The 27564-nt window shown below is 32.0% G+C and overlaps 2 protein-coding genes across 2 annotated transcripts in view; one reads left to right on the top strand and one right to left on the bottom strand.

The window, feature by feature from the left end:
* LOC130448843 (cholecystokinin receptor type A-like) overlaps nt 1-2980 on the top strand; it is a 217293-nt gene extending 214313 nt beyond the window's left edge. Inside the window, exon 6 of the mRNA XM_056786384.1 lies at nt 2323-2980. Within this exon, the coding sequence (XP_056642362.1) occupies nt 2323-2855 (533 nt within the window). The 3' untranslated portion in view covers nt 2856-2980. The remainder of the gene's footprint in view (nt 1-2322) is intronic.
* Nucleotides 2981-6357: 3377 nt separating this feature from the next.
* LOC130448844 (tryptophan 2,3-dioxygenase) lies at nt 6358-27518 on the bottom strand. The gene is made up of 8 exons (XM_056786385.1): nt 27179-27518; nt 16667-16812; nt 15069-15199; nt 13436-13627; nt 11112-11279; nt 9123-9372; nt 8910-9003; nt 6358-6650 (listed from the first exon to the last, which is right to left on the bottom strand). Exons 1-8 carry the CDS (start codon nt 27199-27201, stop codon nt 6452-6454), a joined length of 1203 nt encoding a protein of 400 aa, XP_056642363.1. The 5' UTR covers nt 27202-27518; the 3' UTR covers nt 6358-6451.
* Between the last annotated feature and the right edge of the window lie 46 nt (nt 27519-27564).

Here is a 27564-nt window from a genome sequence, read left to right as displayed (position 1 = left end):
ATCTGCTGATTCCTCACGTAAATTTGAAATATTCACTATTTAAGATGCCAGGGAAGAGAAGCCATGCCGTTTCCCTTTTTCAAAACTCTTTTGCTCTGTAATATTCCTTTGAAAAATCCTGTTTGTTATACTTTCAATCTTATAATGAAATTATCAAGTTTCTTTCTGTTTTTTGATCAATTAAAAACTCCTTGTCTTCCTCTACTCAACACATCGTGCCACTTGATGAGCAATGTCAAATAGACGCAGCTAGATGGGCTCTTGAAATAAAGTTTTACGTTTATTTTGGGTATCAGATTTTCTTCCTATATTTTTCTTGACAGGAGCCATCCAGTACGTAATTTTTCTAGCTTCTCAATGAAATGTTTCAAAAGTCTAAGAGGAATTGCAGTCTTTAGCCATACCAAAACTAGTTTGCAGTGCTTGCATTTCGAACAGATTTTTTCTGCTGTTGGAAAAAAAGAATCTCAGAAGAACTTATCTTACAGTTGGTTATTAATTCAATCCAGAGAGAGCGTCCAAATCTTTTAATTGTATCAAGAATATAGTGTCCTCTTGACGTGCTGAAGTTGACGAAAAAGTCATGATTTTAAGCAAAAAGTCCAACAATATCACTTGAAATCGAAACTCGAAGACAACTGTTTCTAAGTCTGACTTAGATCGCTTTTTAATGCATTTTCTTGGTATTCATTTTAAGAGAACAGCATCTAGAATAAAATAATACCTCAAAATTAATATTAGAAACGATAAAAAATAACGAAAATTCTTGAAACTTTAGGGATGGGATAACCTCCCACAAGAGTGATATCAAATAATATCCTGGCAGGTGTTAATTGATTCCAATATTCAAATTGACGCTTTTTAGAAATATTTGTTAGTTTTCATTGGTTAGATTATGTAAAACCTTGAATTTTTATGGGTTATATTGGTCTATCTTATCAATAATGATGTTGAATATCGATTGGGTATTAATTGAATGATATTAAATTTTTGATAGGTTAGGTCATTATGAATTGGAACTAAATATTTATTGGATATAATTTTCTATCGGTTTTGTGGGAGGTTATCCGATTGGTGAGTGACTCCTTCGCCTGACCAATGTACTTATTGTCACAATGTAAACAAGAATTTCCATATTCTATGCTAGGCAATTTATTGGATGGTGTTTATCTTTAATTTTAGTAAAAATAGACTGAATATTAAGGGTTTGACTGTACGCTGTGTTGTTTGAAGATTCCAGAAAGTTTAGGAGTTATTGATTTCATATATGGTAAAGGTGTATAAATAGGTGATATAGTAATGTCGGATTTGACGTTTGACGTTTGAAGGTGATATCGGTTCTTCTTCTTCTTATTCATTTTTAAGATCTCATGATTGGTTAGTTCTGCAGGTTCCTCTGTATCAGTACAAAGCTAAAATTTTTCATGTCTTGTTTATCATTAACTCATAATTCGTATCTGGAGTAAATATTTTGGTATTTTTAAAATCAAATTCATGCTTTTCATTTTGCTCATGTTTATGTAATACGGTTGATGTTAAGTATATTTTCTAGATATTGCATAGTCATTCCTATATATTTTCTTGGACAAATTAAACATGGTATAGAGTAAATAAAATTCGATAGATAAATCTACATGTTTGTGTGTGTGTGCTTCGATTTATATTAATTTTTTTAATTGTTTTGAATTAATAGAAATTTGATCTATAAAGCTTTGACATATTTTGGCAAATGTTATTCAACCAAGTATGTTTTTCTATAGTTGTTGAAATAAGGTAGGCTTCTATTATATTTGTATTCAGAAAGATTCTTTGAATTTATTACATGCTCGGGATATAAATAAAGTCAGTCGGAATCTGCTAAACACGATTCTGGTACGGTCGATGTTGATTTTGCATATTATATATTTTTAGTGAAGAAAGGAAAGTACCCACTGTAATATAGAAAAGAGAGATTTTCTCTTATTAAAGGTAAAGTAAAAAGATGAGTCCATCATTGAAGATGTTCCTGTCTGATCCCCATATCGGATGGTGGGCATTAAATTATCCACTTGCCTATATATCATTTCCTCTGTTTTCATCATAAAACCACTGTTTGTTTTCGAGTCTATGTGCAGAGCATTTGGAATTACTTTCTTAGAATGCGATTACTTAGTTCAGTGAAAAATCATTTTTCGTTTGTGTATATTCACATTATTTCAATATAATTTCTGTCTATAACTGTATAGGACACACTCTATTCAGTTACATATTTTCTTATAAACAGTTTTATATTGTAATTTTTTTATAATTTATCAAATCTCATACGATTTTTATTATTCGCAGGTGTGAACGCTGTCAATGTATATGTCAACCTCAGAGGAAGAAGCTCAACCCGTTCGTCTTGCAAAAATTCGTTTTGTCCATATTCAAGTAGACAACAGCTTCAACAAAATTGGTCACAAGATTCAAACAGTCCTATTATAGGTTCCAGAAAACTAACTACAGGTTTGAGGAAATCAAATGCAGAACGGAGCCTTCTGAATAAGAGAAGAGTCGTTAAAATGTTATTTGCTGTTGTTTTGGAATTTTTCATTTGTTGGACTCCGCTATACGTAATCAACACTATTGCTCTATTCGATTCTACAGTGGTTTACAAAAGTATCGGTTATACAGGAATCAGTTTTTTCCAACTGCTGGCATATACGTCAAGTTGTTGTAATCCAATAACTTATTGTTTCATGAATTTTGGTTTCAGGAAATCTTTTTTGAATTTGTTCAAATGTATGAAAACATCTAATCACTCCACGACGACTGGGAGTGGAATTAATTTGGAGACTAAATGGACGAACAGACTCAGCGAACCTGCCTGTAACTGAAAATTACGTCATTTATTTGAACAGTTAACAATAATATTATAGAGTTTGACTGATTGTTACGATTTTTCTAATATTAGGATGAATGTTTAGCCATTGATATTGTTCATAATAAAAGTTATCTGATAGAATATATTCTCTGAAAAAATTCACATCCTGAAACCCATCCTTCTATTGTTACCATCTAATCTGCTTTGATTATCACTCAACTAAATGGTGTACCAAGAGCTAATTATAGGTCGTTGTGATTTTTACTAATGCCTAGTTAACTACTATTGAAGGTTTCTTCTCTCAAAATTTCCTTGTTTGTATTTTTTTCATTTAATGAGATAATTGAGAAGTTCTAATATATTTCTGCAAAGTGATCTCTTAAGAAAAAGAGTAACTTCAACTGTATTCAATATGCTTGTTCCATAAATCAAAATTAAGTGCTAATTTAGTTCTGAAAACAGATATTTTGTGCTGTGATAGGTGGACCAAAAATAAGAGCAATACTAACTTTCAATTAGGCTAGAGTGTACCGCCCGAGACCGCGCTAACTTAGTGCTCAATTAGAGCTGCCTGTACAAGTAAACAGATTATTCCAAAAAAAAATTTCGATTTTTAAGGCTTGTTTACAAATGATATAACAACGCAAGAAGTCATAGTTGAAACACGACTTTAAAATCGGTATTATTGCTAAATTAATGCTGCCGGAAAAGCCAGAAAAATTTTTGGAAAAATATTTTTTTTTCATATCATTCAGTGCTAACATAGAGAAGCAACAGTCTGATGGGTAGAGTAAGTTGATAGACGTCTATATTTAGTGCTGTCATTGTATACAATGATTTTCGAAAAATAACTTTATTTTTTTTTTCAAATTAACTACTACTAGTATAACCACGCCAGCAGTCTCAATAGCTGAAAGGAGACTCTAAAATGGGTATTAGTGAAATTAGAGACAGCGCTATTTAGTGCTTACTTAGCGCTGCTCATGCTCGATTTTGATGTTAAGATGACAATGGATGCAGTTTTTTAGTAAAAAATGTTATCCTGAGTGCGAAACCGATTTGTCGAAAAGTTATTCTAATGGGAAACCTTTTCATTTTTGTAATTTTTCCACATGAACGATTCATATTCTACTCCTAAATCTGCTTGTTTAATTATATTAGCAGCAATTGATTTTATAGAATTAGAAATAAATTTTTTGTTACTAAACATTTGGCTACACTAGCTACCAAAAATAAAAAAAAATATTTTTCCGATTTAGCTTTAAAATTAGGATTCTTCTTCTTGGGCAAGATATCTGTCGACATCCGGATCTGTGTCCTTTTGACTAATTTTGTTTGTTGGTGGATTTCAGTAGTAATCCTGAACTTCTTTGTCGAGTGATTTCACGTTTCTTAATAATTTTTTTTTCTGTGCTTATAGAAAGCTTTATATTACTTCTTTAAATTCCTCTTTACATTTTTTTTAATTTAACCACTGAATCTATCGTGTATCTTTGGATCTTTGGCAAAAAATGCTTTCAAGTTTAAACTCTTACAAAGAGTTTGCTCTTTCCCTAGGTGCCTTGCCTATCGAATCCCTTCTTGTGCATATATTATTTTCCGTTCCTATTGCACACTGGCCCTGAATCCTACCGGATTTAAATAGTTCTTAATATTTTCTCTCATTTTTCATGCCTCCTCAACGAGTGCCCTGTTGAGTTGCCCATTTCTCACGTGGTTTCTATGGAATTTACCAAACGTGGGGTTTATGTCTTTGTCTTTGAGATTCCACAACAATTATTTTTATAGGGGGTTGTGGCGATAAAAAACTAGAGTATAATCTTTTTGATACATATTCCAAGCTTTCAAATTTTTATATATACATTATCGGGGACTGAGAATATGATTATCAATGTAATATGAATAAATGAGTACAGAAAAATTGGAACTTACTTACATCAATTTGTGATATTCCAATTTTGTCGTCAAATATCTTATGTGAACCAAAAATCAATAATGAACAGTAATATTTTTTCTGAAACTTAAATCCGTCCAATCAAAGACAATCATTGATGGATGTCCTATCTTTCATTTTACTGAAAATAGAATGGATTGTGAAGTACTGCTTCTTAGCAAATCTTAGCACATGTTTTTATCACAGCAGCGATCTGTTTATATTGTTTTTTCAAACCAATTTCTAGGGAAGTCTTTTCATTTATTTTTTTGTTTGCTTACTTCCTAGAATTATTCAATAAATTTCTTTCTTGTATAAATATGTGCTTGTTCTGCAGGGAGTAGTCAGTATATAATTGAATGTCATAGTAAACGGATGAAAATAGTAAATAATAACCGGTAAATTTGAACAAATTTTATAAGTAGGGAATAGAAGTATGTAAATAACTTAGGTAAGTAAGAAACAGTGTGTATAAATTAGAAAGAAGCAAAACATTACAGAATGTTTAGGAGTAACTGATTTATATATAACAAAGATGTATTAATAGATAAGGTAGTATTATTGAAAATATTATTATTAAATTATAAGCTTCGCGTAATGTATAAGTCAATGTCAGATTACAAAGAATTCGTATCAAAATATGGCAGAATATGAATTTACTAAGAAAAGTATTTTATTATTCATTTCATTAAATTAATCTTAGTACCTTGTTACAGATAAGATTAATAATTAATATATCTTCCAGATTTTATCAATTAAAATGTTATTGTCATCATTTCTGATAAATTTTTGGTCAAGATAAAAATTGTGATTGATCAACATCTTCTCTTCCTATAATAAATTGTATATGAGGATCAAAACTATTGTATATTTTCCATTTTATCACGTAGAAGGATTAAATTGTATCATATTTTTTAATAAAGAATCAAAACATAAATAACAAAGTTCAAACTACAGGGCATAAGAACCGCCACTGACTAGAGCTGTATAATGAAGTCCAAAATATGACGATTGGTGAAAATTCACGTCAATACCAAAATGCTTTCTTGAGGAGTAATAGGGGCTGAAAGTAAGGTCCAAATTTTTGAGAAAAATTAATTTTTTTGCAGCCCTTTCACAAAAATATAAAAGTATACTGTATATACCTCTTGAGGGCATTAAGTAATGGAAAATAGAAAGCAGTCAAAAAATTCTGGGGGTTGTTCACTTCAAAATTTCACAGAAGATTCTTATCTGTTGGTTAATTCAAGAAATATAATTTTGATACCTTGAATAATTTAATTCTATAACTTTAATACTCTTGTAATTTTTCTTAAAACTTTATCAATTTCTAGGAGAAGACGATGAGACAATCCAAAAATTAATATCAAACTCTCGTTGAAAATCTTGGGGAATCACCACAAGAGAGTTTCTATCTACATACTCATGACAGTTATGCACATGGGAGAGTAAATATCCTGACGTAAGATAAATCTTGATGAATTGACTAACATAATTTGTGAAATTTCTTGTTTAAATTATAATAAAAAATACATCTGTCAATCTAAGAGGTTGGTTAGTTCTCTAAATAAAAAATACAAAATCTAATCAACAATAATTATTTATTCTTCTCCATATTTTTTCACATAATTATTAAGAAATTTTATCAAAATCAAGTAAATCATAATATTAATCCATCAAATGGAATCTAGTAGTGTGCTCTTTCCGTTTTCTTTGATGTCTCTGCTTTTTTCTATTACTCCATTATCAATTTTCTGCATAGGGCCCCAATAACATAAGTGACTTTTGATTGTTTCATCCAGTACTGGAATATAAGCTCTTGGTACCAAAAATGTAGATAAATTGAAAAGATCTACAAATACTTTATAGCGATCACTGAAATCACAAAACACTCCGATCAATATCGATAATAGACATAATAACAGTAATGATTTCAAAAAAATATATTTATTCATACGATGAAACATGACCCAGTCATTCCGAAAAACGTTCTTAATGAAACGTGACTCGCTTATTGATAAAATAAGACTGAGACATGTCTACTGATGATAATCCAGTAGATCTACTATTTGACATGTTATCTGTCTACCTAGTGCCTAAGAGTCCATTTTGATATAACTTATATATTGTATTTTTGAATGTTAGCGAACACTGAATTGTTTGATTTCAAATACTTAACTATTTTTCATTTGTCTCTACTGCCATGTACCCATTAATATTGAATTTTAACTGATTAAATATTAACGAACCCATTCTATATACGTACCCACAGCTCTTCCCAACCTATGTGCCATAATTAATCGAAGAAATGTCCGTAATCGCTTTCTTACCCTTAGACAGAGGTACTTGATTATATTACGATTGCCCAAAATCTATTTACATATTTGGATAATTATTAAATTACATAAAATTTTCAAATTTGTTAATTCAATTCAATTCAATATGTTCAATAAATTGTCTGGATTTTACTCAGATGAACTTAAGGCAATGATCATAACATGGAGCCTTTGACTATGATTAAACAAGAATGTGACTTTGATATGTTTGTCTAACTTATTTATAATTCATTGTGAGATGTAGATACAGCTTTCTATGCTTAAAATCTATCAATACTCACGCATTAGTGCTTGGCTTGTGAGATTATAAAATTTCTGACAAATAAAAACTAATTTCAAACATTATTTTTTCTACAACTTCAATGACTATAACTTAATCTCAAAACCAAATATTGCTCACACTGTGAAAAATATTATTTCTCACGGCACTTTGCCCACATCACATACATTTATATGGAGAATCAATAAAAATCGTCGAAAACAGTAGTGACGATTTGGATAATACTCCGCCAGAGATATCGAAAATAGCAGCAAAAGTAACTTTAGAAATTTAAAAAAAATATATGAATTAGCATACGAGAAATTTATGGAATGGAGAAGAAATACAAAAATAAAATCTTTTTCGGAAACTGTACTTTTGGTATACTTTGAAGAGTCGTCGAAAACTTTAAAGGCGTCTACACTTTAGTCACAATATTCAATGTTGCCAAGTACTATCAGTATAAAAAATAACATTGATATATCCAAGTATCAGAAATTACGTTCATTTTTGAAAAGAAGGTCCGACAATTACGTCCCCCAAAAATCAATAATATTGACAGCAAAACAATTGTAGAGATTTTTAAACGAAGCTCCAGACAAGGAATATTTACTAATAAAGGTAAATTTATTTAGAGGGAACTATTTTTAGAATGTAATTTTATAGTTTCTTTTATTTAATATAGATTTCTCTAATTAGTGGGTTTTTCAGTGGATAAAAAGGATTAAATAATCATTAAAATTCTAATAGCGTGGCAGGTGCATGTCCTAGAGAGTTATGGAAGTTGAAAATCGATAATTTAAAGTATTTAAATTCAGCTTTACTAGTGAAATTAGATAACACGAAAACAAAAGCCAAGAACGTTGCTGCTTCGACCAATTGATAAATTACCAACACGGAAAATGTACTAAACAGGTAGTTGGCATTAACAAATTCGGTATTATAACTAAGACAATTGTTTAAAAATTGTAAAACCCCCATCTATACACAGGTCTTTGCTTCAGACGTTCTTCGGTAACAATTTTGGTAAATGCAGGATGGGACAAATTAATCTTAAAGCGCCATGGCAATCCAGTACCGTGACAGAAGGATATCTCGAATAGTCTATTAAAAATAAAATTAACATTGCTAATAAAATCGTCAACTCCATTGAGAAACCACTCGAACCTTTTACAGAAATGGAGAGATAAAATACACCATATATGAACGATCAACCCTCAACATTTAATATTAACATAACAGAAAATTTAATAAAAAGAAATAACGTTCCGGGTTTAACTATACAAAATTTTGAAAATTTCATAATCAACTACAATTTTAAATAATATTATCAACAGTTAACAGGACACTTCACTATTATTTTGGTTTTACAAATCATAAAAATAAACATTAAGTTCCATTACTTTTATTCTTCCAATTTGTGCAGTTGTAGAAAAAGTATAGTGTGCAATAAGTACTTCTCATACTTGTTGCGCAATATAATATTTCACAATCGAGTGCCATGCCTATTTTGAAAATAAATAAAGGACGAAGCCTCACCTTAGTGTAGATCTTAAATAATGATATCCAGACGAACCGCCTGTGCCTAATTGAGAAGAACCAATCATTCGCTGTACCATCAACATATGGTTATCTAAAATTTATAGTTCAATAAATGATTTCCTTCGAATATAAAACTGTGGGTTTCATAAATTGTCTTTAAATCGATACAAAATGTTTAAGGAATAATAATATCCATGACTAAACACTTACACCTCCATTTAGTGATCAAAGAATCAATATCCATCAACAAAGTGAGAATTTGATGAGGTTGACTGAATCGTGGTTCATCTCTATAGAAGGTAATCATGATAGCGCCCTGAAGAGCTTTGTGTGAGAATCTTCTTTCGCCTCTACTCAGTAGCGCATTGTGGATTTCAGGTCGGAAAATAGATTGGTAGACTTCTACTCGTTTTTCCAATTCATTCAATTTGTATTTTCTGAGTGTTTCTACTTTTTCTCTCTAGCAAAAAGAAGAAAATTGATGTTTTGAAAGAAGCAATCTGTATATTAGACAATATTTGAACATTGTATTCACGTAGAGTTTGAAAAATAACGAGTTTTAGAAAAAATTTTGGAATAATCCATTTGGCATCCAAGGGATAACGATTTTCGACTCTACCGATATATTGTGCATTAGAAAATAGAGTTAATTATGAGTTGTCGCGAAAATTCGAGAATATTCTAATTGTTTTCAATTTGAGGAAAGGCAAACAGCTGACGTGGTAAGAAATGGCCACGAAGAAATTAAGAAAGGAGAGACAAAAAATTAAACTGCCTCTACAAACCATGAAATATCCGAAAAAAACATAAATTTAAATATGTTAATTGGAAAATTCCTTAATACAGACGTTATAACGAAAATGAAAAATTTTTAGGAATATTTCACATATTATAGAAAATCGAGGAAACTTGATTAATTTGAGTAAAACTAAATACATAACGTATTTAGACCTACCTAATTTCACTATGAAGAAAAACCTCAATCTCACTCCCATCAAGTTAGACGGGTAAGTAATCGAGTAGAAAACAGAGCGGACTTACTCTAGACAATAAACTTCTCTGGAACAAACATGAAAAAGAGATAATCACCAAAGCCACAAAAGCCCTGATGGTGTGAAGAAACTTGGCAGGGAGGAATTGGGGTTATAACCCAAAGATCCTACGGTGGATGTACACGGCAATTGTGAGATCAATCTTCACATATGGAGCAGTGGTTTGGAGTACTAGAACTAGTCTGAATACCATGAGAAACAACCTCTCAAAGGTACAAAGACTGGCCATCGGGGCTGCACTAGAAGTAATTCCCAATATCCCACCTCTCCACATAATTCAGGACGTCACATCGAAAAAGTTTATCTTTGAGAAAAACTTCACCTCAATAATAAACTATAAAAGCAGGTGGGACCAAAACGTCTTACAAGAAATGAACAGAAATGCTATTAAATGGTATATGGATGGATCAAAAACAGTATATGGAACTAGAATAGGAGTGTATAGGCGTATAGGTCCAGAACCAAATACTCTGAAAGTCTGGGCAGCGCACCAAGCATTCTGCAAACAGAAATTTTTGCAAACAGGAGATCATTATTTTGTCCAATATCATAAAATCCAAAGTTTTTTGGGATTGCCTAGAAAGATTGAACAAGCTAGGCAAGAAAAATAAAATTACCCTACAATGGATTACGGGATACACCAGAGCGAAGGAAAATGAAATAGCGAATAAGCTCGCTATAGCGGCGGCAGACAAGCCCTTCATGGTACCTGAACCCTTCTGTGGTATTAGCTACAAAGCAATGGAAAAAGCACTTCTTGGAAACTATAACCAGAGTAGATCTGCAGAATGTATCAACCTAGGTAAGAACAATCTACGAATACTAACAGGAGTCCTATCGGGGCATTATCGCCTCAACAAATATTCTCTCGAAGAGAGAAACACTAAGGAACTCCAGAGCACTACATCTGGGAGCGCATGAAATAGAAGACGAAGATCTCTGGATATCCCACATTCTAGACTTTAAAAGGAGTGTGATTAATGGATCAACTGTAAACACGGGGTTCTCCAGTACCGCAGCAAGAAAGGGGGACACAATAGATCCTTTGGGTCGCAGTGTATACGAGACCCCAAATCCATACATACATACATACAACGTATTTATCCTTAAGTATATATATGAGCTCAAAATTTTCAATTAGACTTACATTTGCCTTTTCTCGTTCCTCATTCAATGAACCTTCGACTGATTTCTGGTATTTCCCCCAAAAATTGAATCCCTCTTCTTCCAAACCAGGTGTTCTTTCCAACCAACTTTGTACTAAATCTTTCAAGGATGCTTCTCTTTCTGATTGTTCAATTCTCTTAATAGCTTCCTAAATAATTTATAAAGTTTTAACAGTGATTATATAAATTTGGATTCAAATTAAAAGTATTTTACGAAAAAAGTAGGAACGAGGTGGATAGAGCTTTCCAATCATTTTATCAGAAATAAGAAGCTTATCTTATCAGTGCACTCCGTAATTGTTAAATAAGTATAACACTCAAAATTTGTGTAGAATCTTCTATAAATTCTAATATTTACAAATTTAATTGGAAATAAAGGTTAAAAATAAATAGATAACGGTCCCACCGTATTAACTGAACAATTCTAATGAGTATCTAGTAGTTTCTCAAGATTTTAATAATAAACTATTGAAAAGCAGTTGAGATAGGCATGGTAAAATGACCGATACATCAATAAAATTCAATAAAAATTACGAAATTAAACAGCAACAATAACAAATCTATTAACTTGAGCTACGACAACTGTCTAATTACACAACTTGTTCGCCATTTGAAAGATATTTGAATTTTATTTAGTGAAACTAGTTCGCACCATTTCATAGATTTCCAAGCGCAATTACATCTCAATCATAATTATCCATATTTCAATATAAAGGGTGAGTCAAAAGGTACTTTACACACTTCTACCTTATACAGAGTTCATCAGGGTTCATAAGCAGTTATATTTGTGTACTGGCATTAAATAGAAGCCAAAGATAAAATCATGATCAGCTATTGACCTTGTGGAGATGAGAAAACTCATTGGAATGATACTATGAATAGGTTTTCTTCAGCTTCTAAAAATTAGAGATTACTGATCCTCAAATTCATTATAGGGAAATAAAATATTCAACATTATGACTGGGAATAGATTCTAACAATTACTGAATAACCTTCAGATGTCTGTATTAATGAGGGGAACGTACCCTTCCGCGGGCGGATATATTTTAGACAATATTTTCCAAACAAGCGGCATAGATATGGAATAAAATTATTGTACTCCTGGAAGATATATCTGGAAACACTGGAAGAACTCTCTACATAGATAATTGGTACACTAGCGTACCATTAGCAAATACAGACACACGCACTTGGCTGAAACTTCAAATTCTAAGAGAAGAAATATTCGTAAATATGTTTCAATGTCTACTATGAAGGTAAACAAAAAAACGACGCTCTCTTTGCTACAAACAAATATCCATTTCAAAAGAATATGCATATGCTTGTAAAAATACCAAAAAAATTAATACAATTTGTGAAAAATACAAAATACCAATTTATATCGACTGTTTTCGGAAAACTTACAAAAATGTTACATAAAAAATATTTAGTAAGTAGTATCACAAATATTGAATAAAATATATATTAAAAGTTGTCTCCTAAATGACTTTCTATTCTTATTTCACCTTAAAAATCTTTTTAACTCATCAATAAATTTGTATTATTATCTGACATAAAATTTTAATTATTTACAATCAACACACATTAACACATAAATAAAGTTTGACTTCTAAATCAATTCAATTTAATATTTATCGACAATAATTCCCCAATGCAAAAATTCAAAAATCAAAAACAAATGATTCTGCCCTTAAAGATAATACAAAGTGACAGTAAAGATGTAGTTGAATTTATTTTTTTAAATTAATACTTTATTATGTGATATACATAATTATGGTTGTTCTACATTTGATAAGATTTGATGGTTCACTAAAAATATAATAAAACTGCCACGACATTGTCGCATATGTTTTCATTGGTTATTTATGCAATTTAGAAATCACTTATTGCATTTAAAATAATATTATGCATGGTGCAATATTCTATGCGAATCACTAAATTGATTTTTCCAAAATCGGTCCTTAAATTTTTAAGTTTAGCTAATTATAGTCGAATACTTGATAGTAGTGTATTACTTCATGAACTATGTAAACACTATAGCTGATTAAAATGTACGGTCAATTACACAAATCATCTTGTATATTAATAAAGAAGAGGAGTTGACACTTTTTAGAAACCTCATCATATTCTCTCTAGTATAAAGTTCTTCATGACTCACCCTGTATAAATGTTTGAATATTCAATAAAATCAGAAGCATATTACCAGGATGATAATTCCATTTATGGGAAGAAGTTATTGTTTTTTTTTCAGGCATTAATCTGCGAATAGGAAATAATAAAAAAAAGTATATATATATATATATACCTTGTCGTGATCAAAAACTTTGGCATAATTTTGATTGTATTTCACTCGAAGTTCTTGCGTAACCCCCAATTTATTTTCAAGCAATCTAAATTGTAAGCTTTGAAAACCTGATGCAGGTCGTAAGTAGTTCCTAAACTCCATAAAATCTAAAGGCGTCATGGTTTCCAATATCATTACTTGGTCAACGAGTACCTAAAATAAATTGAACTGTGTACGTATCTATCTCCAAATAGTTAAACAAACTGATTTTATTGTCGTAAAAGTGTATGTATATCTTCTGTAACTACAAATAGCTCCGATCGCTCCGTGCAGACGCTACTCGGGCAGGAAAAGCGGGAATGCCCTGTAGGCGACTGCAAAACCTTGCACTACACACTCCGCCAATGTTGACATTCAGGTGTCAGTCGGCGTTGTGCTACAGCTACGTAAATATGTCCATCATTATTGATACTTCCGCCAATTGTGAATTACGAAGTGTAACTCGTTTTCTACAGGCTGGAGGCCTGCAGAAATCACTCGGAGAATGAATCGTTCGTATGGGGAAAACTTGAGGAAGGCGGTAATGATGTGCATGATGTGCAGATGCCATGGACGCAAATCTGTCGTTTCAGATGACCTGGTTCAACGAGTTGACAGAATGGTTAAGGAAAACCGCAGATTCATCATTACTGCTATTGTTATTGGGCGGTTAGGCTACGTTGGCGAAGAGGGTATTGAAAAGCTTGTCCACGGATATGACAAATGTCTCAATCTCTTCGGGGATTATGTCGAAAATTAACCGTAAAAGTACCAATCTTTCGGTAATAAAATTATTATTTTATATGGCCTTTTCTTTTATTTATAGCCTATCGGAGGTTGAAAAAAAACCCTTATTTTTAACAGGGAATGTAACATATCGTAAGAAAGGAATTAATGTCGATGAAGTATTTAGATATGAAAAAAATCAATTAATTTGGACCAGTTTGCTTCCTTTCAATAAACTCGTCATACACATCCATACATTTTTTCCCTTGATCTAAGCAGTGCTGGTGAGGGCCTTTAGGCGCTTTGTCGTTTTTTGTGTTTCAAGGAAAGACCCGTCGACGCAAGAGCTTTTGGTCAGGAGTCAGATTTTTTGGCATATACTTCGCACAGACTTTTATCATGTGTAATTCCTCGTGTAAAATTATTCTAACCGTTTCTTTATCGGCGTTTACAGCCTCGGCAATCATCCGGATGCTCATTCAACTATCTGCACGCACAATTGAGTTGATTTTGGTCACTGTTTCCGGAGTTAAAACAGTCACAGAGCGACCTAGGCGTTGGTTAACTTCAATGCTTTCTCAGCCCTCACTAATGCGTTTAAATCACTCAAAAACAGGCGCCCGTGATAGAAAATTGTCCCCATAGGCCTCTTGCAAAAATTTATAGCACTCAGTCGGAGTTTTTTCTCAATTTAACGAGAAATTTGATATTGATACGTTACTCCTGTTTTTCATCATACAGGCACGAGAAAAAACACGTTCGTTTCAAGACACTACTGCACAAATACTATAATAGTAACATAGTAAAAGTTAAACAGTTTTAAATGTCCATAAATAGAAAAATACCAAATATAATAAATATAAGACACGTATTATCAACATCAACTTACTTTTAATATAAGTACCACTCTATTCAATCTTTTAACAATATCCAAAGTTTGAGATTCGTCTACAATTGAACTGAAGATTTTTCTTATCGAGTCCAGTTCCCAAATAACTTGTTTGAACCAAAGTTCATAAGCTAAAACGATATGTACTATCAACTTCTCAATTGAACTAAATCTAAGGGTACAAATTATTATATAGAGATGTCTTGAACATAAATTGATTGAGATATTGTCATTTACAATGTTGATGATTAGCTTGATTCTGTAAAAATAGACTTCATTGACCAAATGTCCATCAAATTATGTTGAGAAATCAACGGATCCATTTATTAAGGTTCCATAGACCATCTACCACAAAATGTCTGCCTTCACTTCTATGAATACTGCAACGTTTCACGGTAAAGTTTTTCAATCAAATTATACAACTATACAAAAATAAAATAATAATTATAAAAGATATATTGAACCACAATAATTATCACAATGTCTTCTATGAATCGCCGCGTATCTCCAATAGTTAATTCAGTTCCAATACTGTGGGTCCTGTCTTACAACTACTGACTTTCGCAGTGTTCCAGAACAAGGCAGAAGAATCTTTCAAGATGTTTAGTTATAGCAAAATTTTTTTTAGAAGCATCTAAATATAGTTCTATGATGAGATAGTCCATTTTTTTATAATTTCCATCACTTTAACTTATAATCTGTGCTATTAGATGTCGTGCACTGTACCCCTGTCATACTGTCAACTGTTTACAGACTTTTCAGCGGCTTACTGAAGGAAATAATCTGTCCAATAATTTTGTAGCTTCAGGGACCTCTCTTTTTTGTTATTAAATTTATAAACTCTAGCCCTGGTTTTGACTGACCGACCGTTGATCTCTATATAATACCAGTTTTTCATACATATCTCTCAGTCCTTATCTTGTTACACATTTAAACATGCATGAGCCACAAGTTTCGACGTGACTGGAACTGGAGTTCTTCCTGTGATCTCATGCACAGGCGATCGGTACACCATCAGCATCAATGGAATGTGTATGATTTCTCCAAGGAAGTCGTTCCACCATCGCTCAATTTCTCCATTTTTTTAGTCGCCCTACTAGTGCGACGTGAGCACCTCTCATCGTCTTGAAGTGAGTGCGATAGTTTGGGGTCTCTTTTTCTTGCCATATACGCTCTACTATACTTTCCCCAATACTCTATTCAGTACGACCAAAGAATCCCATTGTAACAAATAAGACTTCAAAAAGATATTTAGTCTTATACCATCTGCGAAAACAGTGATATAAAGAGTAGAAGAATAAATTTATTACGCCTTTCTTTCGTATTCACAATTACATATTCTAGACGTAAAATTAAATTTTCTGATCAATTTAAAAGAAATAGATCAAAATAAAAAGTTTATATTATTCTCAGAAATATTAATCTAATTTTTCGTTAAACAATTTAGAACTTGGAATTATTATCTAGCGGAAAACGAAGAAATTGTGATCTTAGTACTAACCTACACTAGTTGTTTGTGATTACAATATACTAATTGAGTTTTAGACGAAAAAAATTTGGAATGAACTATAGCTAATTCAAAACAGTTATATAGGTACCTTGATGAGTAATGATAAATAAATGTTCATCGTGTACTGGTGCGCCATTATGCTCTCCAAGTGGTCTCTGCGCAGTTAATATTTTGTCCAGCATCAAATAATCCCCATACAACATACCCGCTTCGTCACCTAGTTGTGAACCATCGCTAAAACAAAGGAGCACGGATTCAGAACGCATTAATGTGCCAGCTAGTTTTACCACGAAGATGTAATTGAAATATATGCAATTTTAGGGATGTGAGAAGTAAACACAATGCTATTCATATCAAAGTTTATAGGGTATAAACTCTTTTTATAAATAAGTGCTTTGTCGAAGTAGCAAAGAGGAGGTCAGGGGCTGTGTACACTGCCAAAGCTTAGAAGAGCCTTCAGTATAGTGGAAACATATTCTGGAATTCTTGTGTATCATTAACCCTACTCTGGGGACCGATACCTGGCATCTAAATAAAGCGATAAAAAGAAAGGGGACCCAATTAAATGATTCACAAGTTGTGAAATGAAGGAACTACAAAAACTTCTGACGGGTGAACTTTGAGGCTGCGTAGTGCTAGTGGTTGGAACAAAGATTGAGGTAGCATCCCTATAATGGCTAATTTTGATCTCTGCATAAATAAAAAAATTGAACTACAGCAAAGGCGCATCGGCAATGGCGACCTACTACCCCCATAGTTGAACATCACACATTAAAAAATATTGTAAATGAAGGAAACTCCTTGTAATTGTTGACTGTGATACCAATCTCAGGCAGACGGACTAAGAACATTTTGCAGATGTGGAGAAGCTCGAAGCGGAAGTAGGGTTAAGCAGGAGAAATAAAGTCAACTTAGAGAGGTGAAAGAGAAGTCCATCAGCCCTACCCAACATGAACAGAGGCTCTGTTGGATGCTGGATGCTTTGTAATGGGATTTTTATAAATATACCTACAGGAAGCCTTGAGCAATACCTCAAAGGCCACCGTTAAAAGAGCTCTAGGTAGAATTGAAAAAATGCATTATGTTGATGCTATAGTAGAACTATAATTGAAGGCAAAGTGATATCGAGTCGCACGCAGGGCGATTTTCTATCTCCGTTAGTACGGCGGAAGCAGCAGTGACCTCAATCCTTTTATCATGGTATGGGTATTCGAGGGTATTCTTAGCTTAACTAACGCTTCTCTAGTTTAAGAGGCTAGAAATCTGGCCTAAGGTGATACGGGCATCAGAGCTCAGAATAATGGGACTCCTCATGTTGTTGGTGATGTCTTTACCCGGATCTATGGGAAGAGAGCGATCTAGCTGGAGCAGGAAGATATAAGGTGTTTTCAAATTCATGTGACAAAATTCAGGAAGTGGTTGCTCGTATGAAATTAATATGGGTCTTTCCTATAACAGCACACCCCTTTCCGAGATATCATCCTTGAAAGGTGGTAACTAAAATTGAGTTTCTATTTTTTTGTAGAATTTCAGTAAAGCTAGCAACTTGATATTTTGTAATTGTCGTGCACTCACAAAGGACTAGCCACGGGTATTTTCCAATATTTCTGTTACATTATAGGGGGTGAAATTGGCAACTCTCGCTATTTTTCAATATGAAGTTTTGTGAAGTAAAATTATAAATTAAAATCTTTGATCTGTTTAAAAATATTTTTTATTCTAAAATTTTCTTCACAAAACCCATAACTGCAAAGAAAAAACACCATAATTCATAATTGTTTCAATGAAAACAGTAGTTGATGTAAGATGTAAAAGATTCATAATAAATTGCTGGAAATGTAATAGAAATATTGAAAAAAAAAACCCTACTTAGTCCTTTGAGAGTGCACAAAAATGACAGAATTTTAAGTTTCTAGCATTACTGAAATTTCATAAAAAAAATAAAAGCTCAATTCCAGTCACCACCTCCTAAGAATGATATCTCGAATGATAAGCGGTGGACTGAAGAAATTTTGATATAAGAGAAGCCGATCTTAATTTCATACGAACAGTGACTTTCTGAATTTTGCCGAATGAATTTAGAAACAAGTACAATGCAAAAGTGGTGAAACATTTTTAACAAGACCTCCCATGGGCAATCCTCACCCCAGCTCAAGTAAAACTAATAATCTAGTTTATCTAATCACATCGCAAGCTGGTTATCAAGAAGACAACAAAAGGAGGTCCAGTGATCGGGACTGCCATGTTAGTGGAATAAACTAGGAAGCTACGATCCACATCTAGAATATCCCAAAGGAAGCCAGAAGAGCTAACACAGTGTGAAAAATTATAACATTTAAAATGTAATTATGCCGACCAAACAGTCGTGAAAAAATGAAAGAAAGAGCTTCAAAATACTGTGCGAAGAGTAAGAGAAATGATGCGGATAAGAAAAATATAATAATTCACTGTAAGGCTAAAAAATCACATTAACATTGTTAGAAGAAAATAGGAAAAGAAATGAAAAAACTCGGAAAACGCGAAAGATTCAAAAGCCCACTGGAAATAGAAACCTTTATATGATGTTGGTTCGGAATAAGGATATCAGATAATTATTAAGCTTGTTGTACTTCGGTACTTACCCAAATTATTCTAGATTTAACTTATTGTAGGATTTTACAATTACCTATTTTGACTTGAGTGCTAGTTGTTAATTATTCGTATATTTTATTCAATTATGAAATGTTCAAGCTAAACTGATCATTTATCAACTTTTTATTGTTCGACCTAGTTATGATGAGATTTTAGTTGTATTGTATTGTATTTTCTATTTATACAAACGAATCAATAGATTTTTCTTGTGGATGGAATTTCAGTTGGACATACTATATGCGAATGTATTTTCTATTTAAAAATATGAATCAATAGATTTTTCTTGTAGATTAATATTGAAATAAGAATCCGAGTATGTGAGGTCAATAATCTGAATCCATAGAAAATATGTAAAACAAACTAACCAAGAGTAACGAAGGTATCAAATTTATCTCACTCATGCTATCACTATTTAAACAATGGCGTTGTGTTTTAATAAAATATTTGGTAGGTTAGTTTAAATATATTTGAATTTTCATCTACTTTTATTTGTATTGTTTGATGTGAATAATATAGATACACAATATACCAACACATCTCTATAATTATGGTGTAGGATCTAATAATTTAAAGATTTCCCTACTATAAAGCTGATAGTAAAATGTTGTCTAAAACTCTCGTATATTCTGTGAGACATTAAGTACTATCGATATACCGAAATATACAATTCGACGACCAAAATTATCCAAACTGAGGACCAACAAAAATTCTAATAATATCATTGCAGGAGTGCAAAAACTACAGAGCGCGTAAGCAGCTATATTCACTTATTTATTGTGGAGCTGTTGCAGTACTGCAACATGGCAACAACGCCGACAACGTGCCATCGATACTATTAGGAGCGCGCTAGGACGGCAAACGGAGTATAAGAATTGTGCACAACCCTCTAAATCAGAAATATATTTGGGAAAAAAGGTACCTACACACAACGTCCATAACATCAACAGCATTTGCTTCAGCAGAAGTTGAAATACAATTCTAGGCGTTTACCGAAGTGCAATAAGTGCATAAGAAAGAAGAAACGGAATAACATTTTTCATAGCGACCAAAAGTATTTCACAGAAAACTGGAGTTACGCCTAACCATCACTAACCAATTATGCCAACCAAGCAGACGTTGGAAAAATATTGATCCTCATTATGGTCGACACTAGAGAAACGCCTACTTTATAACAGTCGAAGAGATACGGTTGAACTTGAACATTATCTCGACGCAGTTTGATGATTTCACTACAAGTCCATCCAACTATTGTATTTCTTACTATCACTTATTTTATTTATTTCGTAGATTTTAATGTTGTAAACTTTACCTTCGCAACGAGCCGGAAATACATTACTTCACCTAAATATAAAATATGTTTGATCCAATGAGTAAAATTTGAATTTTATCAGGCGAATCTTGAAAAATATTTTTTGCATATCATAAATCACTAAAATCAGCCAGGAAATAAGATGATATTTAACATTAAAAAGGAGCTACTTTAATTTGTTTATATCCTAGGACGATGCATTACCCGGTAAATATTTTTTTCATATAAGCAGCTAAAAACTGTTCAATTGTAGATAGAATACGACATAGCTTAACATCTGAAAAACAAACGTACACTCGGAATAAATGAGGAAGTACAGAGTTAATAAGTTTAAGCAATAAACAATTGGTTCTTTTATAGCATCTACGTCCGGTCGTAGTGGTAATGAACAACAAGAATTTAATCTAGATCTCTACAATACAAACAAAATTCCAGGAAAAACATCGCAAACGACATATGCTAGGCAAAAATACTGTACGCAAAAAATATATTTCTTCTTTAAATCACAACACAATTCAACAAATTAAAGCAAGGTACATCAAGCAATTAAATAGTTTACTGTTGATGAAACTACAGATAGTTGTAGGTGGTATATCTTAAAATTATTGGTAGGAGTTTTGTGCCACGAAGTTTCTGCAAAAGGATATTCAATTAGTTGAAAAGAATTAAGCAAAATAAACTTTTTTTACCGGAAACCATACCATGTCAAAAAGTACTACTTATGCTTATATATACGTATATGTTGAAATTTTTTACAGCAACTTAATTCACTGCACCTGTTTAGCTCATGGAATCAATCGTATTGTCGAAACTATAAGTTCTCAATTTCCATTAATGAATAAGTTAATCAGTAATGGCAAAAAAATATTTGTTAAAGCACCTTTGAGAGTGCAAATATTCCACGTCCTCCAAAACCAGTGTTAACCAGATGGGGGACATGGCTTGACGCCGCCATAAATTAAACAGAGAATTTCCAGAATTTTAGAAATCTAATTTTAGGAAAACTCAAGTAAATCAATCAATAAAAAAATGTCAGATCGTTTTAACGATGGAGAATTTCAAAATAATTTGGCTTCTATTAAAACCAACTTCCGGGACAAATTAACAGATATTATAATATAGTTAATTAAAAATAAAATGAGGGAGGTTTTTAAATAAATATTGGATTTCCAAAATTTATTGAAATATCGTCTTTTTAAGTGGCTAAAATGCTCCAGGATTAAATTTTGTCATGTCAAACTTTAAATACGCCCGTATTACAAGTGTTGATGTGGAAAGGAATTTTTCCAAGTAAAAATATCTTTTAGATATTATAAGACATAATTTGACCATGGACCATTTTGAACAGTATTTAGTAATAAGTTATTTACAGATCGATTAGATTTTATATAGTAGTAAGTCAATTTTTTTTGTATACGTAAATATTTTGATAATACAAAAATTATTTTTTGTACTATTTCAACATCGACTTATATTTTTACCGAAAGTGATGCTTTCTTTTGAGAAAATATGAAGCTTTTTTAAGAACCTTTTTTTAGTAACTTTGTTTCTATAGATCAGATCTATATCTAAACTATTGCTGCCATCTGGTGTATAAAGTTATCTAGGGAAAATAAAACTTCAATATATTGTGGTTATTTCCATATAACAAGCATATACGTGAGAATAGTTTTTTGAGAAAATGTTTAGTACTTAAACACACCACTTAGTACTTAGTACTAAGATACCAGAGGCGCCTAATGTACTTGGATCAACCGTCCTAAATGTACCGTTGGCACCACTGAGTTTTTGGCGATCTAGAAATTTCTTATCATTCCATACAGTTGTTTTCTCTACCAAACATTCAATAGGTATTTTATAGTGGTGCTGAACTTTAGTTCGTGAAGCCTCCAAGAACAAAAGGTGAGTTGAATCAACTATATAGTTTATTTAGGTATATAGTTAGTATTCACTATAAGTTGTTGTTTTTGTTTAATTCGTTTAATTAAAATAAAAAAACCTTGTGGGTAAAGTCATCTCGCACTTCACCAAGAAAAACAGGGTTTCTTTGACCACCTAGTTTTCTTATTTAATCTTTTTGAATATTGCAATTTTACTTAAGAAAATTATTGACAACACCACGCACTTCTGAAGATCCGAAAAGAAAGCGTGATATTGAAAGGGGGAGTAATAGTGAAGACGGGGACGAATATTCTGTGCCCGACTCTAGTCTTTCGTTGATAGAGCATGAGACGGACCATAAAGAAGAAGACTGTAGACTAAGTGTTTCCTCTGGCCAATGTATGTAACCAGATAGCATCACATGCAATGTTTGAGATTTCCTTGTTGTTGAACTTAAAGAAAAGAAATCAGTGGCACATTACATGACAAAAATACTAATCTTTTGTATTGATGGGGATATAGATAGAGTTTCATTCTTGCGAACATCTGACAAGGGAAAAACATTCAGATTCCCTGGAATTTTAGATGTTCTCAAAGCAGAAACTCCACAAGAAAGAAGAGGAGTTTTCAATTTTTTCCAAATATTTCTAAAGTCTCTTTTAATTTTTTTGATGTTGTTTATTTGGCCGTCCTTTATTTTCATTAGGTATTTTAAAAGTGTGAACTAAATTTATTGAAGAATAAAGTTTGGTGTAATTTAAGTTTATAAAGATTTTTCTATAAAAATATACAAATAAAGTGAATTTAGTTTTGTATTCTCTTCAATCCTGGTCCTTCCAACATGCCAGAGTGTAAAATTTCGGGGAATATGAACCTATAAACATAGGAAAATGGTGGGAGGCCAAAGTTACCCCTATCACTATTTGTTTTTCTGGACAATCCATCTACAAATATCCGAAATTTGATTGAAAACGTATATCAAGTTTTTAAAATGAATTATTACTTTATTATATAAATGATGATAAAAAATGCTTATAATATTTGCTATTAGATAATACCACTAAAAAGTTTGAAATACGTTAATAGATACATACTTAAAATACATATTCATTTTAATTTCGACCTTTATATCATTTTATAATGATACAGCAAAACAAAGGTCAAAACGAGGGCATGTTATGTTTTCACATTTGACAAGGCTACAATAATTTCGAAAGAATATGTTATATCGATTGAATTTGCCGCTAACAAGCAAATAATTTATCTGAATAATTATATACATTGAATTTATTACTTCTTATATTGAACATTTTCCATTTTAGCGAAGATAATGTTCAAGATTGAGATATGTAACGCTAGCATCATTCATTGATGGAACGTCTAATGTAGGTATTAATTTTCATCGTTAGGCTACACGGGATCTGCTTCAGCATGAGGTTATTTCAATAAAGAAATACACTTTCCTCTAACAAAGAAAAAGTTATTTTATTTTTTATACACGCTTTCCGATGGAGTTTTCCATGTAAATTCATAATAAACGAATATTTTAGCTATTATGCAGTCCTAAATATGATTGATTATTACTTCTGGTATATTATTAAATTTTCAGCGTTGACACCTTCTGCTTTCAACTAAACTGGTATTGTTTTTAAGTTATGTATATCGCCTATGGAGGATTGGGTTTCTGATACTTATTAAATCTAGATGTACGATTCATGTAATCAATATATGTGAAGAATAAACAAAAAAATTAATTTTTTTGAATCCAATTTCCCAAACTCGTTTCTACATCAAGCTAATTATCTTTTGTTCCAAAGCTATTCCTCATCTATTTTTCAAGTTTTTGAATAGACAAAATATAACTTAAGATATATTCGCTCAGAATTTTGTTCCACATTTTAATATATGACTAAAATTATTCAGTGAACTAAACAATATTCTTACAAAAATGACAGTTTCAGATATAGACAATGGTTTTGTTTGTTACATTCAGCAAATTGGTCAAGATTTTTGCAAATGTAAACAAAACAGACTAGACTGGCATTTGACTCGTCTCTTTTCGTAATTTCATTATTTACTTCTATAAATATTATTTTGTTCATCAAACTTCTATAATTTGAGTATATGTGCCAACATACATATCCTATGAGTCAAAAGGTAACTTTGTTCGATCATTTAAACAGACCACTGTTTCCCGCGCTTCTCTTATTGCAGCCACCATTCAATGCCAACCAATCGAGTGAACGACCACTAGTATCCAGACTTTCCTATACAGGGACTTCACCAATGGAAAAAATACGTTTATTTCTCAATAAAGTATTGATAACTTCAGAGCGGAAATTTTCGTAAAAAAAACAAAATTTCTAAAGAAATAAGAAAAACACAAACCTAGAAGACCCGTTTTTGCTTACAAGCTTCATTTTCGTTTTCTTCTAGCCAGAAATAGTTGGGCAAGCACAACCCCACGCAGCCACCACAATCCCAGCCCTGCAGAGGAATTATTACTATATCAGGGCCTACTCCAACAAACCCACCTCCTTACAAAAATCCTCCGTATCCTACAAAACTTTACCCAACGAATATCTCTCTCTCTCATTGAAAAAATAGAGAGTGTTCCATTAAAAGTCATAAGGTAATGGATATATGAATCTAGCCAAAGTGGCCTTCAATATTTGTGTACCATAATAAAAAAATTGGAACAAAAAGTAACATGAGTGATTGTTAAAGGCATTCTTAATCAATTCTTGTGAGGTTCACCCGTTTAAATGGAATGGATTCATCGGAAATAAGCTTTTACGCAAAAAATACAATATATCTCAAGAACGGGAAAAGCTAGTTACAAAAAACTTTAATCAAAGATGACTTAATGTTTCATATATAATTTGAAAATGGGGGCGCTTCATGCAAAAAAATCGTATATTTAATTTATGTAACCCTATTTATATAGTAACCGTATTCAATTTTCATATGGCTAATAAAATACAGGTGACTCGACCTGTAGAATAATGAAAGGAACTTATGAATCAGAACGATAAAAGTATTGCAGCTACACCTGAGATAATATCAAATACTGATCAATAGCTCTAGTTCTATTTCTAATAGTCTCCGCAACATCATAAGTATTATTCCAAAGCCCCCGTTTGGCTTGGCGAACTATGTAGAAGAAGAATGAATAAACCATTGATTTAAGACACTAATAATATTTCATTATGTACTATTACATGAAAGGCATATCAATAAATTTCCACTAAAAGATGCATAAATTTCCTAAGAAATAAAGAGAAATCGATCTAAAATTTTGGAAATCCAGAATAGTTGCTGGGGAACTAATTGTAGGGCTGCGCTAGCATATCCGTATCCCTATAATCAATCAAGCACGTTAAAAGAATATCTGTACTATTGGTGATACCCTTTAGTACGTCACATTGAATCATGATTTCCCCATTTCAACATTTCAAGAGATGGTCGAAAAAAACCACAAAAATTTAAAAACCCTGGAGCGAGCCGCTCACAACTTACTACTTCAATCGAATAATCAGGTCATTGCCTAAAGACAGCTTGACATGGTGCAAGCAATGTGCAAGAAATTGCATGCAATTTCATGCGGGGTCAAAATATTGCATAGATGAATATTGCACGTCACTTGATATTATGTAATTCTCTTTCCATTACATTATGGCTGCCACTGACAAAAATTCCTAACCTCAATTTTTGTTCAATATTTGAGGCAGGTTTGGAAATGGGAATAACAAAATTAAGTAAGTAACAAAGTGAATAAGTGGTCACTGAATCGCTGTCAATAATTATATCTGCTGCTGTCTTACTTTTGGATCCTGATGGACAGATTGGTTGTTAAACCAAAAGTAACTAGATTTTTCACGAGAATTGTAATTTGCACCAAACCGATAATGTTGCAAGTGCGAGATCTTGCATAAAACATATTGCGCCTTGCATTACACGTTGTATTGCATCATGCCTATCGGCATTTAGCTGAACTTCATCTGCGTATGCTTTTGATCAAGAAATATTGCGTCTTGCATTGCATTGCACTTTATTGTGCATCATGTCAAGCGTCCTTAAGTGATGAAAAGATTGAGAATATTTTATAATTTGTGTTTAATTGATAATTATGCTGAATCATACTGGAAGCGTAGTTTCCCAACCGGCTATATCGGTCAAACAAGACTAAAAATCATTGGAAATGAATACCGATGAAATAATTCTTCTAGACCTACAATCCAATAAGAAGCATTTCACACTACAAAAGGAAAAAACAATAAAAACTACTGACATCTTCTTGTACATAAATTGGGTTAGAAACCTTATACGAATATTTTTATACCATAAAAAAATGATTATTGAAATCATTCCCACAACATCCTAGGTGTTTCAATTTCCTCAATAACCTGTTGAAAAATAAATTAGAAAAGATTGGCATTTTTTATTTTAAGCTCGAATAAAAACTTCTCAAAATAATGTAACTTATAAAACCAATTCACCTGTTTGAAATATTTTTTCAATACCATAGCAAATTTTCTTACTAGGCTAGATGAAAATTAGATCGATAAACATAATCGTGTAAATTTATTTATAAGGATCTCTATTTTAGAAATTGTACAACATATCTCAATTCATATGAATTTCTAAAATACAAAAATTGATGACAACTTCTAAAACTGTTTCTTCTCCACCTATGGCAATAAAAATTTTTCCAAAATATATAACGTTAATTTATAAGATATATATTCAATATTAAAATAATATTCGCCAAGCACTTACTGTAATCCAACGGGGCAACTCATTTTTATTTCGCAATTAACCACGAACTGGTGTCTCAAATTTAACTTGAACACTATTCACCTAGGTATATCGACAACTAACTGTTATAGTATAGTATTTCTAATATATCTCGCAGAATATCAAATTTCTAGGAAATTCAGTAGTCCTGCTCAATGGTATTAGTATTTCAATAGGGCTTTAACCAGATTATAAACAACTATATTTCAAATATAAAGAGAATTAATGAATATTCTGAAGCAGAACTTCCTATAAACATCACTCCCCAAATTATGATATTGCCAGCAGATAAAGAAATTAATGAGATCAATGTTACAAAACTATTTCAAAAATATATGAAATAATGATAAGTATGTTGTGAAGATAAT

This window comes from Diorhabda sublineata, chromosome 9 (genome assembly GCF_026230105.1).
Source record: "Diorhabda sublineata isolate icDioSubl1.1 chromosome 9, icDioSubl1.1, whole genome shotgun sequence".
NCBI classification, from domain to species: domain Eukaryota; kingdom Metazoa; phylum Arthropoda; class Insecta; order Coleoptera; family Chrysomelidae; genus Diorhabda; species Diorhabda sublineata.
The sequence above is the reverse complement of the archived record's forward strand: the minus strand, read 5'-3'. Positions and strand labels throughout refer to the sequence as shown.